General features: G+C 44.6%; 2 protein-coding genes across 5 annotated transcripts in view; one reads left to right on the top strand and one right to left on the bottom strand.

Annotated features, from left to right (window-relative positions):
* LOC120027445 (inactive phospholipase C-like protein 2) overlaps positions 1–3,591 on the top strand; it is a 42,231-nt gene extending 38,640 nt beyond the window's left edge. The window contains exons 11-12 of the mRNA XM_038972381.1: positions 1,662–1,771; positions 2,132–3,591. Coding sequence (XP_038828309.1) covers positions 1,662–1,771; positions 2,132–2,311 — 290 coding nt within the window. The 3' untranslated portion in view covers positions 2,312–3,591. The remainder of the gene's footprint in view (positions 1–1,661; positions 1,772–2,131) is intronic.
* Positions 3,592–4,163: 572 nt separating this feature from the next.
* The window catches only part of LOC120026982 (TBC1 domain family member 5-like), a 38,259-nt gene continuing 26,094 nt past the window's right edge, over positions 4,164–16,328 (bottom strand). For all 4 annotated transcript variants that reach the window (XM_038971806.1, XM_038971805.1, XM_038971807.1 and 1 more), the window contains 6 exons: positions 15,964–16,241; positions 11,760–11,962; positions 11,552–11,648; positions 6,016–6,095; positions 5,610–5,825; positions 4,164–5,413 (listed from right to left, as the gene is read on the bottom strand). In XM_038971806.1, the coding sequence (XP_038827734.1) occupies positions 5,147–5,413; positions 5,610–5,825; positions 6,016–6,095; positions 11,552–11,648; positions 11,760–11,962; positions 15,964–16,241 (1,141 nt within the window). In that variant the 3' untranslated portion in view covers positions 4,164–5,146. The remainder of the gene's footprint in view (positions 5,414–5,609; positions 5,826–6,015; positions 6,096–11,551; positions 11,649–11,759; positions 11,963–15,963; positions 16,242–16,328) is intronic.

The following is a 16,328-nucleotide window of genomic DNA, read 5'->3' as shown; positions in this document are numbered from 1 at the left end:
CATTTCACTGTTCACGGGTCCTTTTCCAACAATACAGAGTTAAAATAGAAATAGTGACACGAGGAATAAATACACGGTGAATAACAATAAGCAGTAAAAATACCACGGCTATATACAGGGAGTACCAGTACCGAGTTGATGTGCGAGGTCATTGAGGTAGATACAATATGTACATAGTGGTAAAGTGACTAGGCAACAGGATAGATAATAGACAGTAGCAGCAGCAGCGTGTGTGTAAGTCCAGTTTGTGTGGATAGAGTCCAAGCAAGAGAGTTAGTGGAAGAAAGGTTCAATGCAGGTAGTCCGGGTAGCCATTTTATTAGCTGTTTAGCAGCCTTATGGCTTGGGGGTAGAAGCTGTTCAAGGGTTTTGTTGGTTCCAGACTAGGTGCATCGGTACTGCTTGCCGTGTGGTAGCAGAGAGAACAGCCTATGGCTTGGGTGGCTGGAGTCTGACAATTTTTGGGCCTTCCTTGACACAGCCTGGTATAGATGGCCGGGAGCTCAGTACTTTTTTTGGGGGGGAGGGGCATGATTTTGATGTTTGGGCAGTATCAGACAGAGTTCTGGACAGTGCTGATGTTCTCTCTCCGTTCTGTCAGTTCTGCTCGGTTACACAGGGAAATGGAACGTTTCCCACATGCACAACGGAATGCCCTGGCACTCAAGCCTCAAGTCGCCTAGCAACTGCACTGGCAGGCAGCCAATGTGGTGTGTGTGTGTGTGTGTTTACAGTATATATGAAATTCTGTGTAATTGTGTACTAGTGAATGTTGAAGTTAGTGAGTTTTCAGGTGTGTGAGAGAGAGAGAGAAAATTGAAGTAAAATATACTGAGTTGCGTTCAGGTCTGTGGTGGCGTGGTGTTGTTCAGGTCTGTGGTGGCGGTGGTGTTGTTCAGGTCTGTGGTGGCGGTGGTGTTGTTCAGGTCTGTGGTGGCGGTGGTGTTGTTCAGGTCTGTGGTGGCGGTGGTGTTGTTCAGGTCTGTGGTGGCGGTGGTGTTGTTCAGGTCTGTGGTGGCGGTGTTGTTGTTCAGGATGCTGTGTCTAAAAGTCCCCTCACATTATCGCTGGTTTTGACTAGATGGTATACAGCTATGGACGGAAGGTACTTTTCGTAGCAGGTTAGGAGAGCTTACAGCGCGTGCTCTGTGTTAACCCACTTCTTAGTCTCCATGGAGATGGTGACAGAGTGTGACAGTGTCCCGGGGCAGACAGAGAAAGCGACACAACACCACACATACTCAATCTGGCCAGAGGGAAGAGAGGACAAGGAGTCTGCCTGTCACTCTTGAATCTCTCTTGTTCTCTTTCCCTATCTATCACTCTTTAATTGAGGCCAGGATTAAACCAAAGGCACCTTGTAGAAAAGCACATTTCACTGTAGACAATGCAGAGATTGCATTCACGGATAAACACTAGATTTCGGCGCAACCGTAAAACTACCTTTAAAAGTAAAAAAAATCAATGCACTTTCTTATATTCAGATCTCTTAACCAGTCTATTACACTACACAGAGAAAGGTTAAGACTTGATCGTTCAACCACAAATACCAGACACCACCAAACCACAGACCTGAGCCGGTCTTGGACCTTGGTTAAGACCTGGAGAGGTTGACAAAGAGGGAAAGGTTCAACATTGCTAATAAGTGTGTCGTCCCCTAGCCATGAAGTTCCATGAGACGTTGCATTCCATTGCAGTGAAGGAGGGGCTTAAGGATCGTAAGGTCACCAGAGCTGTGGAGAGTTTCAGCTGGAACATCACCATACTGAAGGTGAATCTACACACACACAGTCACGCACAGCAGACTAAAGACAACCACATACCACAGAACATCACCATACTGAAGGTGAATCTACACACACACAGTCACGCACAGCAGACCAAAGACAACCACATACCACAGAACATCACCATACTGAAGGTGAATCTACACACACACACTGTCACGCACAGCAGACCAAAGACAACCACATACCATCACCATACTGAAGGTGAATCTACACACACACACAGTCACGCACAGCAGACCAAAGACAACCACAGAACAGTGCCAGTCTGTTTCCATATTAGCCAACTCCGACAAACCGCTCTCTCTCCTATCCTCCCCCTTCTCCCACTCTCTCTCTCTCAGGGGCAGGCAGACCTTCTGAAACGAGCTATGACCGAGGTGCAGGAAAACATGAAGCAGGTACACTATGCTGCCCTGACCTCTAACCTTAGTAAGGGTGTGACAGGAGAGGCGACCCGCCCCCGACGCAGCCTGGACACCATCCAGGAGAGAGCTACAGCTCCGGCTAGAGGTTCCCCTTAGGTACAGGTCTAGGACCAGCTTACCCGCCTCAAATTATATATTAAATCAAAAAGTGGGGAAATGTCAAATCTGGCCTTAGGTCAGTTTCTAAGGGCACCGTCATCCTTCTGAGGCCAGAACTGACAACCAAGTTGCTACGTACACTCAAAAGTGAATGTCTCCTTCTGCATCTAACCCGGTTAGGGGCTGTTGGAGTCTAGTTGGCCATTCTCTCCACACAACGATGAAGAAAAGAAAGGAAGATGGACTAAAACAATTAAAAGAAAAATACTCCTGTTATACCACTGTCAGGAGGGAGGAGTAACGTCAAAGACATGAGACAGGAATTTAGTCAGAATCAGAATGGCCTGTCCCTGTTCCTGAATGTTGCTGGAAATATGTTTTTAATCCTACTCTCTGAAGTGTTTGTTCTTTTTGGAGCTGGATTCAATCTGTATCGATGAAGATCCGTTTTAAAATGTTTGAGTCGACCGTGGGAATATTGACTAATTGTCAATCGCGCTATAAAGCATCTCTTCAGCACTATGGATTGAATGTAGTCCTTGTTTTTTGTTGGGGGGAGTGGAGGGCTTTCAGGGCGATCAAAACTACAGAACAAAGTGAGACAGAAGTGATAACGTACGTGTGGGAGGAGGCTGATTCAGAATGTGTGTGAAAGTGTGACTGCTACCAATATAATATGCTATTTAGCAGACAATTTTATCCAAAGCGACTTACAGTACTGCATGCATACATTTTGTCTTTGTATGGGTGGCCTCAGCGGGAATCAAACCTACGATCCTGAAGTTGCAAACACCAACTGAGCTACTTCAGCTTCTCCGGGTACAGCGGAACAAAAGAATGTAAGATGTGTACAGAGTAGAATGGGAATCCCCATTCATGTCAATTATGCCGTAATGTACGCGTCTGTCTGCAGGTTTTCACTCCCTTGTACTTGACTGACGAATTAAGGGTGCTGATTAGTAAGGAACTCCTCACCTGTGGATGTGTATATTGGTGGGATAGGGTTAATGATAGAACTCAACTGTATGATCAAAAACAGTATTTCAAGTACTCCTTCTATAGCACCTTGACCAATGCTTTTCTAGGTGGTTGTGTCATATTACAGTATTATCCTCATTCTGTAAAATGTTACTGGATTTTTACAAAATGGTGACTTCCGATAATAAAATAAAACATTCCTGACACTGATGTCCTCCATGGTTTACCGTCAGATAGCGTGACGAATCAGTCTGCACTGAGCATCACGTAGACTCCACCTGTCAGAAGACAATTGTTGTCCTCCTGAAAACCTGGATGCTGTAGGATGATTCCTTGTTTCATGGTAAATTGACGTCAATATCCATTACATTTTCATTACCAGAACCAACCAAATAAACCAGTTACTTCAATCATAAAACCCTGTTGCTTTGACCATTTGCTCGACTGATAGCCAGCTGGCCACACATGCAATCAGAGACATCAAACCAGGGCCTGACATCAAAGAGAAGCCAAAGTATTGGATATCAACTGACATTTTCAAATGTCACTTACAACAGTGGAGGCTGCTGAGGGGAGGAAGGCTCAGAATGGCCAGAATGGAATCAAGCATGTTTTTGTGTTTGATACCATTCCTTTCATTCCAATCCAGCCATCAAATCCCATTGCACTCCATTCCAGCCATTTGAGCCGTCCTCCCCTCAGCATCCTCCACTTATGAGCATTGTTTACCCTTCATTGCATTTTTTGTGTGTTTTTAGTTAGCATTGCCAATTTAAATATTAGTTGTACTCACAATTCAGCATGTTGCTAGCACTTGTATACTGTCCTGTTGAAAAACCACTCTCTCCCCCCTCTGAACATGACACAGGCATACTGTAACAAGCATTTTATTGGTCTATAGATAATCATCTCTGCTGTAGGGACATCCCTCGTGTGTGCAATGCTTTACTTGGCTACCCCAGGAAGCAAGATAAATACAAGGACATCAGAAATAATGAAATCTTATTACATGGAATATATATATTTTTTTAAAGCCTGTTTTCCTTAATTTCATAATTTCACATTGTAGTGCAGCTGTATTGGGTTACAATTGTATCTTTAAACAAAATGTAAAGAAGTGAGAGTCAGTTAATCTGTCAATGGTTTCCAGGCACTGGTTAAGAGTAGGTAGAAGTTGCCTCCTAACAACTGATACAGGATCAGATATTGTACCATCCCCCCTAATGCTAGGTGTAGGACTGCCGATTGGTTAGGAGCAACTTCTACCTCGAAACAGTTAAAGGACAATCAGAGGCGGTGAATGGAGGTAAGACAAGAGAAGCTCTTTAGACACAGGCATTAGATACAGACAGAGGTATGGGACAGACAGCTCCCCTACCTGGAGAAACAGGGTACTACCCTACCATTACTACATACAGAGAAGGGAAAGGCATCCCCCACTGATAAATGCACTATGAATTCCAGTTCCTGAGGGTAGCCTGTGGTGAACTGTCTTGTAGCACCCTCATGTGGCAGAAATGGGTATCACCATTAAAGTCACAGGTGGGGTTGGAGGCCAAAGCTTTCAGGAGAAGAGGCTATAGGCATAAAAGAGATCTATGGTATTCATGAAGGAATACAGAGCAGGTAGATTAAGGTATTGGCGACTGCCTAACGCTAGGCTGCCATAGTCCAGTCCACATTGGCAAGTTTGATCCAGCAGTGGCGAGTTGGTTTTCCCGTGTGGGGCAACATATGCTCCAGGTTGGGATGAATCCCTCCAAATGGTTAAGGTGGGTGATTAGGGAGTAGATAAACTGATCCTACATCTCTGGTTAGTGGTAACTCCCACCCATATCAGTAAAGTCCAATCCCTCACAGGTCCTGGGAGTTGACCATGGCGAAGTCTGAGTCTTTGCTGTGAATGCTGCCCTCGTCTGGGCTGGAGGAACCCGACGCTGCACCCATCAGGGGGTCCTGGAACGGCTCCACCCTGACCGAGCCGTGGAGCTGTCTGATTGGAGGGGTCCTCTCCGCCCCTCCCTCGGTGGGCTGCAGCTCTCCGTCCTGCGAGACCAGAATGTAGTCATCCCAGTTCCTCCCCTCCGAGCCCACACACAGAGAGGACTCCGGGGGAGACACCTGGCAGAGAGACAAGGGCCTTGTTCAACAAATCACCTTCCATCATAAATAACTACTAGTATTATTTGTAGATCAGTCAGTCACAATATACCCACAATTCATCACAGATTTTGAAGCATAGGGAATGATACCAAAGTATGCAAGGGTAGGTACACTGCAAACATGAGTCTACGTATTAATACAACCACGTGTTCACCTGTTGCTCTGGTGGGGTTTCCTCCTGTTCTCCACCACCGTCGACACGCTGTGGCGCGGCCAGGTAAGGCTGGTCTTCATGGTGACTGTTGGCGTGCTGCTGCTGTGCGGCGGAGGCGTGGTCATAGTGGTCATCAGCGATGGTGATCTCCTCGTTCTCCTCAGCCTCCAGCAGGCTCTGGTTGAAACGCAGAGCTCCCTTCAGGATGTCCTTGATCTGACGGATTCATTCATAAACACACAGAGCAAGTCATGATGAACACACACAGGATGTACTGAGAACACACACACAGACAATGTACAGTACACATGCACGTACTACACACATGGTCAAAATGCTAACTCTCACTCAGAGGTGCTAACATGCACCCCCCCACCCACTCTTATGTGGTGCTGCTGTCCAGTACCTGTTTAAGTCCAGCCAGTGACACCAACACCTCATCCTCTTTCTCCAGGTGCTCCTGTAGGATCACCTCCTGGATCTTACCTGAGGAGACAGACATCAGATCACAACCATCCAACTGGTGACCCATTTTCATGCTGAATATTCTACAATACCCATAAAAACAAATGTGCATTTTCCCACCACAAATGTTTCCATCGAATTGTTGCGGTTAAATTCTATACCGAATGAAAAATGCAAGTTAAATAGGTTTCCATTGCATTTTCGATGTACCAAAACCATCGCTCTACTGATGGTTTTGTCACAAACTGTTGTGTTATATAGAGAATGTGCCCACTCGTCTTGGTACATGCTCTCTAGCCAACAGCTGGCAGATACAGTGTGGGTAGGCTACCTACATGAGATTATTATGGATAAGAGCCATATTTGTATCTGTCAAACAGCAGCCAAGCAGTTTGACAGATAACAAGAAATGTTAAACTGAAATGTTAACAAACTATAGATTTGGCAAGTCGGTTAGGACCATATACTTTGTGCATGAAAAGTCATTTTTCCAACAATTGTTTATAGACTATCAGACTAGATTATTTCACTATATCACAATTCCAGTGGGTCAGAAGTAACATACACCGAGTTGACTGTGCCTTTAAAACAGCTTGGAAATGTCCAGAAAATGTCATGGCTTTAGAAGCTTCTAATTGACATCATTTGAGTCAATTGGAGGTGTACCTGTGGATGTATTTCAAGGCCTACCTTCAAACTCAGTGCCTCTTTGCTTGACATCATGGGAAAATCAAAAGAAATCAGCCAAGACCTCAGAAAAAAAAATTGTAGACCTCCACAAGTCTGGTTCATCCTTGGGAGCAATTTCTAAACGCCTGAAGGTACCACGTTCATCTGTACAAACAATAGTACACAAGTATAAACACCATGGGACCACGCAGCCGTCATACCGCTCAGGAAGGAGACGCATTCTGTCTCCTAGAGATGAACGTACTTTGGTGAGAAAAGTGCAAATCAATCCCATAACAACAGCAAAGGACCTTGTGAAGGTGCTGGAGGAAACGGGTACAAAAAGTATATACAGTGGGGCAAAAAAGTATTTAGTCAGCCACCAATTGTGCAAGTTCTCCCACTTAAAAAGATGAGGCCTGTAATTTTCATCATAGGTACACTTCAACTATGACAGACAAAATGAGAAAGAAAGTCACATTGTAGGATTTTTTATGAATTTATTTGCAAATTATGGTGGAAAATAAGTATTTGGTCAATAACAAAAAAGTTTCTCAATACTTTGTTATATACGCTTTGTTGGCAATGACAGAGGTCAAACATTTTCTGTAAGTCTTCACAAGGTTTTCACACACTGTTGCTGGTATTTTGGCCCATTCCTCCATGCAGATCTCCTCTAGAGCAGTGATGTTTTGGGGCTGTTGCTGGGCAACACGGACTTTCAACTCCCTCCAAAGATTTTCTATGGGGTTGAGATCTGGAGACTGGCTAGGCCACTCCAGGACCTTGAAATGTTTCTTACGAAGCCACTCCGTTGCCCGGGCGGTGTGTTTGGGATCATTGTCATGCTGAAAGACCCAGCCACGTTTCATCTTCAATGCCCTTGCTGATGGTAGGCTTTGTTACTTTGGTCCCAGCTCTCTGCAGGTCATTCACTAGGTCCCCCCGTGTGGTTCTGGGATTTTTGCTCACCGTTCTTGTGATCATTTTGACCCCACGGGGTGAGATCTTGCGTGGAGCCCCAGATCGAGGGAGATTATCAGTGGTCTTGTATGTCTTCCATTTCCTAATAATTGCTCCCACAGTTGATTTCTTCAAACCAAGCTGCTTACATATTGCAGATTCAGTCTTCCCAGCCTGGTGCAGGTCTACAATTTTGTTTCTGGTGTCCTTTGACAGCTCTTTGGTCTTGGCCATAGTGGAGTTTGGAGTGTGACTGTTTGAGGTTGTGGACAGGTGTCTTTTATACTGATAACAAGTTCAAACAGGTGCCATTAATACAGGTAACGAGTGGAGGACAGAGGAGCCTCTTAAAGAAGAAGTTACAGGTCTGTGAGAGCCAGAAATCTTGCTTGTTTGTAGGTGACCAAATACTTATTTTCAACCATAATTTGCAAATAAATTCATTAAAAATCCTACAATGTGATTTTCTGGATTTTTTTTCTCATTTTGTCTGTCATAGTTGAAGTGTACCTATGATGAAAATTACAGGCCTCATCTTTTTAAGTGGGAGAACTTGCACAATTGGTGGCTGACTAAATACTTTTTTGCCCCACTGTATATCCACAGTAAAATGAGTCCTATATCGACATAACCCTGAAAGGCCACCCAGCAAGGAAGAAGCCACTGCTCCAAAACCATAAAAAAGCTAGACTACGGTTTGCCACTGCACATGGGGACAAAGATCGTACTTTTTGGAGAAATGTCCTCTGGTCTGAACTAGTTGGCCATAATGACCATCGTTATGTTTGGGGTAAAAAGGGGGATGCTTGCAAGCCGAAGAACACCATCCCACCGTGAAGCACGGGGGTCGCAGCATCATGTTGTGGGGGTGCTTTGCTGCAGGAGGGACTGGTGCACTTCAAAATAGATGGCATCATGAGGCAGGAAAATTATGTGGATATATTTAAGAGCATCAAGACAGCAGTCAGGAAGTTAAAGATTGGTCTCAAATGGGTCTTCCAAATGGACAATGACCCTAAACATACTTCCAAAGTTGTGGCAAAATGGCTTAAGGACAGCAAAGTCAAGGTATTGGAGTGGCCATCACAAAGCCCTGACCCCAATGTAAACGTATGGGCAGAACTGAAAAAGCGTGTGCGAGCAAGGAGGCCTACAAACCTGACCCAGTTACACCAGCTCTGTCCGGAGGAATGGGCCAAAGTTCACCCAACTTATTGTAGGAAGCTTGTGGAAGGCTACCCGAAACGTTTGACCCAAGTTAAACCATTTAAAGGCAATGCTTCCAAATACTAATTGAGTGTACGTAAACTTCTGACCCACTGGGAATGTGATGAAAGAAATAAAAGGTGTATGTAAACTTCCGACTTCAACTGTATATCCTATTTAAAAAGGACTGAAGACAGAAACAGAATTTGGTTCCATTTCAACATAGCCTATTTATTAGTGAAACCAAAGTGCTGTAACATATATGAATTAAAACCAAATAGCCTAGTACACACTCTAAAACTTTTCAAATCAAAAGGCACAGAAAAACGTTGACAGTCAGGTGCATCGCGAATTCAGAACCACTGGACAGCAACATACTAAAGGAGTGATCATTGGGAATGAGTCCTCTGTGCCGACATTCAGAAATCAAAACATGGTTTAGTATTTAGTTTAAAAGCTCTGATGATTGCCAAGAGAACAAACAATTTAATGAGAAAACAGAAATCCACTTTGGGGTAAAAACATATAAAAAAGATCTGCAACAATTTTTAGGAGAACAAAAACTGTATACTTTTGTTGTCTGGCTACTTGAAGAGAACTATGGCTCGCCAACAGCCCAGCTCTTCCAATGCATTGTGGAAAAGTCTGCATTGAATTCTACTAGAAGAGCTGAAAGTATAACATCCTGGTTTTTAAACCATACTAGATTTTTTTAAATGCACATACTATAAAACAGATTTTATCATACTGAAACTGCGTCATGTGCGATTGCGTAGTTTCCTGCTATTCATTGATTTCAGGAGCACACCCCCATGTCTAACAGATCAGCTGTTGATTTCAGTAGCACACCCCCATGTCTAACTGATCAGCTGTTGATTTCAGTAGCACACCCCCATGTCTAACAGATCAGCTGTTGATTTCAGTAGCACACCCATGTCTAACAGATCAGCTGTTGATTTCAGTAGCACACCCCCATGTCTAACTGATCAGCTGTTGATTTCAGTAGCACACCCCCATGTCTAACAGATCAGCTGTTGATTTCAGTAGCACACCCCCATGTCTAACAGATCAGCTGTTGATTTCAGTAGCACATCCCCATGTCTAACTGATCAGCTGTTGATTTCAGGAGCACACCCCCATGTCTAACAGATCAGCTGTTGATTTCAGGAGCACACCCCCATGTCTAACAGATCAGCTGTTGATTTCAGTAGCACACCCCCATGTCTAACAGATCAGCTGTTGATTTCAGTAGCACACCCCCATGTCTAATTGATCAGCTGTTGATTTCAGTAGCACACCCCCATGTCTAACAGATCAGCTGTTGATTTCAGTAGCACACCCCCATGTCTAACTGATCAGCTGTTGATTTCAGTAGCACACCCCCATGTCTAACAGATCAGCTGTTGATTTCAGTAGCACACCCCCATGTCTAACAGATCAGCTGTTGATTTCAGTAGCACACCCCCATGTCTAACTGATCAGCTGTTGATTTCAGTAGCACACCCCCATGTCTAACTGATCAGCTGTTGATTTCAGTAGCACACCCCCATGTCTAACAGATCAGCTGTTGATTTCAGGAGCACACCCCCATGTCTAACAGATCAGCTGTTGATTTCAGTAGCACACCCCCATGTCTAACAGATCAGCTGTTGATTTCAGTAGCACACCCCCATGTCTAATTGATCAGCTGTTGATTTCAGTAGCACACCCCCATGTCTAACAGATCAGCTGTTGATTTCAGTAGCACACCCCCATGTCTAACAGATCAGCTGTTGATTTCAGTAGCACACCCCCATGTCTAATTGATCAGCTGTTGATTTCAGTAGCACACCCCCATGTCTAACAGATCAGCTGTTGATTTCAGTAGCACACCCCCATGTCTAACTGATCAGCTGTTGATTTCAGTAGCACACCCCCATGTCTAACTGATCAGCTGTTGATTTCAGTAGCACACCCCCATGTCTAACAGATCAGCTGTTGATTTCAGTAGCACACCCCCATGTCTAACAGATCAGCTGTTGATTTCAGTAGCACACCCCCATGTCTAACTGATCAGCTGTTGATTTCAGTAGCACACCCCCATGTCTAACTGATCAGCTGTTGATTTCAGTAGCACACCCCCATGTCTAACTGATCAGCTGTTGATTTCAGTAGCACACCCCCATGTCTAACTGTTGTCAAAGCTGAAATGAGTACGACATCCGGGCATTTAAAGTTCACTTGATTTTTTTCGCATACTCAAACGGCCTACTATTTAGGACTCAAGCATGGGTATTCAGACACTGTTTCTTTATTCCTCGTGTCACTATTTCTATTTAATTTGTCATTTTATCTTTCACTCTGCATTGTTGGAAAAGGGCCGATAAGTAAGCATTTCACTGAAGCATGTGACAAACAATTTGATACAGCAGTAACAGACAGTAAACAAAAGCCTTTGTTTTAACAACTGATTACACCTGTTTACTGGTTCAATCACTAGATTGTTCAAAACATCATTGTGGTTATAGCGCAACTCACAGGCTATCATTGGAACCTCATAGATGCGTGTGTTGATACTGGATTTGCAATCTATCCACTGATGCGTCAGGGTTGTTGAACTCAATGTGCATGTTAATATATGTATTGGTAGGTAAACTTACCAATGTGTGTGTTCATCATCTTGGCACAATACTTGCTCATGGCCTCTAGGTCATTGATCTGACCCTGCAGGAAGGACACCTGGGCCTCCAACTCTTCCTGACAACACAGAGGGAACAACTTAGTGTGAGTGAGAGAGCGTGAGAGGAATATGAGCTAGGAAAGAGACCTGCAGAGAAAGATAGAGGGGGAAGAGAAAGAGATACTCACAGCCTCTTTCTTGCCCATGGTCTTGCTGTGGGAGCGAGTGATGTTGAAGAAGGAGTCCTTCTTGGTGGCTGAGAGGGGTGGGGACGAGGTGCTGATGTCACTTCCCCTGGAGACAGGAAGGGGCGGGGACACTGTGGTGTGACCCTGTCCCCCAGAGAGACTCTCTATGCTAGGGGAGGAGCTAACTGTCCTGGAGGTTTGGCCTGAAGAGAGAAAAGATGAACACAAAGACACAAACAGATGAGGGCTGTGAGTAGCAGAGAGAGAACCGATGAACCAGTCCAGTTGTCACCAACCTTGATCCTGTTCTTACCTCAATGTTCAAATCTCCTCAACATATGAGTGTGTGATGACTGTATTCAGGTTCAACCTACTTACTGCAGCGAAGGAGAATGTTTTGAGTCAGAGCCAGTCTCTCTGGCTCCTGCTGTTGGTTACACTAGTGGTATAACATGCATCCAAGAAGGCACTATACTATTCAACTCTGGACTACCACACTTCTGCTGCTTGCATCTTTCAGTGATTGGTTAAGACCAGTGTGAATGTGGACCTTATGAAAGAGCAATGCCATTCACTGATGGATTCTTTGGTGATAACCAGGAGGAAAATACTTTACAAAGCCAACAGTGCTGTGATGCTCAGAGATCAGGGTTGAATCAAACTGTTGAAAGGGGACGCAAAAACACGGCAACACACACATATGCACACAAGCGGTTGCTATAGTAGCAGTTACCTTGTGTGTCAGAGAAAATGTGGAGAGACCCGAGAGACTCCGCCTGAAACTACATCTAACATACAGGAGGGTGAGTCTATCGCTCAAGCACACCACAGGAGGTTGGTGGCACCTTAATTGGGGAGGACAGGCTCGTGGTAATGACTGGCTCTAACCAGAATAGAAAGAGAAGTGGGAGGCCCCGGTACACAACTAAGCAGGAGGACAAGTACATTAGTGTCTAGTTTGAGAAACAGACGCCTCACAAGTCCTCAACTGGCAGCTTCATTAAATAGTACCCTCAAAGCACCTGCCTCAACGTCAACCGTGAAGAGGCGACTCCGGGATGCTGGCCTTCTGGGCATCTCAGACTGGCCAATAAAAATATTAAGATGGGCAAGGACACTGGACAGAGATATGGCTTTTTCTTTGCAACTCTGCTTAGAAGGCCAGCATCCCGGAGTCACCTCTTCACTGTTGAAGTTGAGACTGGTGTTGTGTGGGTACTATTTAATGAAGCTGCCAGTTGAGTACTTGTGAGGCGTCTGTTACTCAAACTAGACACTAATGTACTTGTCCTCCTGCTCAGCTGTGCACCGGGGCCTCCCACTCTTTCTATTCTGGTTAGAGACAGTTTGCGCTGTTCTGTGAAGGGAGTAGTACACAGCGTTGTATGAGATCTTCAGATTCTTGGCAATTTCTCGCATGGAATAGCCTTCATTTCTCAGAACAAGAATAGACTGACGAGTTTCAGAAGAAAGGTATTTTTTCTGGACATTTTGAGACTAATCGAATCCACAAATGCTGATGCTCCAGATACTCAACTAGACTAAAGACGGCCAGTTTTTTTATTGCTTCTTTAAAATCAGCACAAGTTTTCAGCTGTGCTAACAATTGTAAATGGGTTTTCTAATGATCAATTAGCCTTTTAAAATGAGAAACTTGGATTAGCTAACACAACATGCCATTGGAACACAGGAGTGATGGTTGCTGATAATGGGACTCTGTATGCCTATGTAGATATTCAATTTTTATCAGCCGTTTCCAGCTACAATTATAATTTATAACATTAATAATGTCTACACTTTATTTCTGATCAATTTGATGTTATTTTAAAATGGACAAAAATGTTTTGCTTTTCTTTCAAAAACAAGGACATTTCTAAGTGACCCCAAACGTTTGAACTGTGAAAGATAGACACTAATATTCAGAAAGTATTCAGACCCCTTGAATTTTTCCACATTTTGTTACGTTACAGCCTTATTCTAAAATGTATTAAATTACTCCCCCCCTCAATCTACACACACATGTTTGCAAATGTGTTAAATATTAAAAACAGAAATACCTTATTTACATAATTATTCAGACCCTTTGCTATGAGACTTCAAACTGAGCTCAGGTGCATCCTGGTTCCATTGATCATCCTTGAAATGTTTCTACAACTTGATTGGATTCCACCTGTGGTAAATTCAGGTGGACTCAAACATTTCTACAGCACTGAAGGTCCCCAAGAACACAGTGGCCTCCATCATTCTTAAATGGAAGAAGTTTGGAACCACCAAGACTTTTCCTAGAGCTGGCCGCCCGGACAAACTGAGCAATCGGGGGAGAAGGGTCTTGGTCAGGGAGGTGACGAAGAACCCGATGGTCACTGACAGAGCTCCAGAGTTACTCTGTAGAGATGTGATAACCTTCCAGAAGGACAACCATCTCTCCAGCACTCCACCAAACAGGCCTTTATGGTAGAGTGGCCAGATGGAAGCCACTCCTCAGTAAAAGGCACCTAGACTCACAGACCATGAGAAACAAGATTCTCTGGTCTGATGAAACCAAGATTGAACTATTTGGCCTGAATGCCAAACATCATGTCCTTGATGAAAATCTGCTCCAGAGCGCTCAGGACCTCAGACTGGGGCGAAGGCTTACCTTCCAACAGGACAACGACCGTAAGCACACGGGTAAGACAATTCAGGAGTGGCTTCGGGACAAGTCTCTGAATGTCCTTGAGTGGCCCAGCCAGAGCCCGGACTTGAACCCGATTGAACATCTCTGGAGAGACCTGAAAATAGCTGTGCAGTTACGCTCCCCATCCAACCTGACAGAGCTTGAGAGGATCTGCAGAGAAGAATGGGAGAAACTCCCCAAATACAGGTTTGCCAAGCTTGTAGCGTCAGACCCAAGAAGACTCAACGCTGTAATCGCTGCCAAAGGTGCTTCAACGAAGTACTGAGTAAAGGGTCTGAATACTTACGTAAATGTGATTTCAGTTTTATACAATTAGCAAAAATGTCTTTACTTGTTTTTACTTTGTCATTATGGGGTATTGTGTGTAGATTGAGTAGGGAAAAGTTTTAATCAATTTTAGAATAAGGCTGTAACGTAACAAAATGTGGAAAAAGTCTGAAAAAAAGGGTGCACGCACACACACACACTTCATAGTTGATTATTGCTATTATATGGTGATGGGGCCATGCATGCTTTTCAACCGTTCGCTGCCCGCACCCGTCCGTCCGACTAGCATCACTACTCTGGACGGTTCTGACTTCGGTATTTGTAGTTGTCCACATATTCTAGGTGTCTGGCTAGACTGTAAACACTCCTTCCAGACTCATATTAAACATCTCCAATCCAAAATAAAATCTAGAATCGGCTTCCTATTTCGCAACAAAGCCTCCTTCACTCACGCCGCCAAACATACCGTCGTAAAACGGACTATCCTACCGATCCTCAACTTCGGCGATGTCATTTACAAAATAGCTTCCAATACTCAACACAGCAAACTGGATGCAGTCTATCACAGTGCCATCCATTTTGTCACCAAAGCCCCATATACTACCCACCACTGCGACCTGTATGCTCTAGTCGGCTGGCCCTCGCTACATATTCGTCGCCAGACCCACTAGCTCCAGGTCATCTATAAGTCCATTCTAGATAAAGCTCTGCCTTATCTCAGCTCACTGGTCACGATAACAACACCCACCCGTAGCACGAGCTCCAGCAGGTATATCTCACTGGTCATCCCCAAAGCCAACACGTCCTTTGGTCACCTTTGCTTCCAGTTCTCTGCTGCCAGTGACTGGAACGAATTGCAAAAATCGCTGAAGCTGGAGACTTACATTTCCCTCACTAACTTCAAACATCAGATATCTGAGCAGCTAACCGATCGCTGCAGCTGTACATAGCCCATCTGTAAATAGCCTACCCAATCTACCTACCTCATCCCCATATTGTTTTTATTTACTTTTCTGCTCTTTTGCACACCAGTATTTCTACTTGCACATCATCTGCTATTTATCACTCCAGTGTTATTTGCTTTGCTTTATCTTGGCCAGGTCGCAGTTGTAAATGAGAACTTGTTCTCAACTAGTTTACCTGGTTAAATAAAGGTGCTTTTTTTTATTTTTTTTATCTAAGATTCTGGATGGATGTGTGAGCATCAATGTCCTAGTATACCTGTTAGATTAAGAGTGTGTATGTGTTCCCAACCCTCACCTTGGCTCAGGTAGACTGGCATGCTCTCAGACTTCCATAGGCGCTGGTGCTGGTGCTGGGAGTGTGTCTGCAGGGGGGCGTGGCCAGAAGACAGGGGCTCGGCCTGCGGGCGGGGGGCTGCAGTGAGGGGGGAGGGGGCAGAACGAATCTCGCTGTTGATTGGAGATATAACGCTGGCAACACCCCCTGACATGGCTGGGGCGATGAGCTTCCTCCCAAAGCTGAGCAGGCTGCTGGAGACTTTGTTGATGTTGAGAGGAGCCGTCTTGGCACTGGCACTGAGGGGGTGGGAGAGAGAGAGAAAGAAAGAGTTATAGTTTAGCAAGATATTGTGAAACAACAAAGTGTGTGTGTGTGTGTGTGTG

The sequence above is a fragment of the Salvelinus namaycush genome, chromosome 32 (genome assembly GCF_016432855.1).
Source record: "Salvelinus namaycush isolate Seneca chromosome 32, SaNama_1.0, whole genome shotgun sequence".
In the NCBI taxonomy this organism is placed as follows: Eukaryota; Metazoa; Chordata; class Actinopteri; order Salmoniformes; family Salmonidae; genus Salvelinus; species Salvelinus namaycush.
Note: the sequence above shows the minus strand (reverse complement) of the source record. Positions and strands in the feature narration are given on the sequence as shown.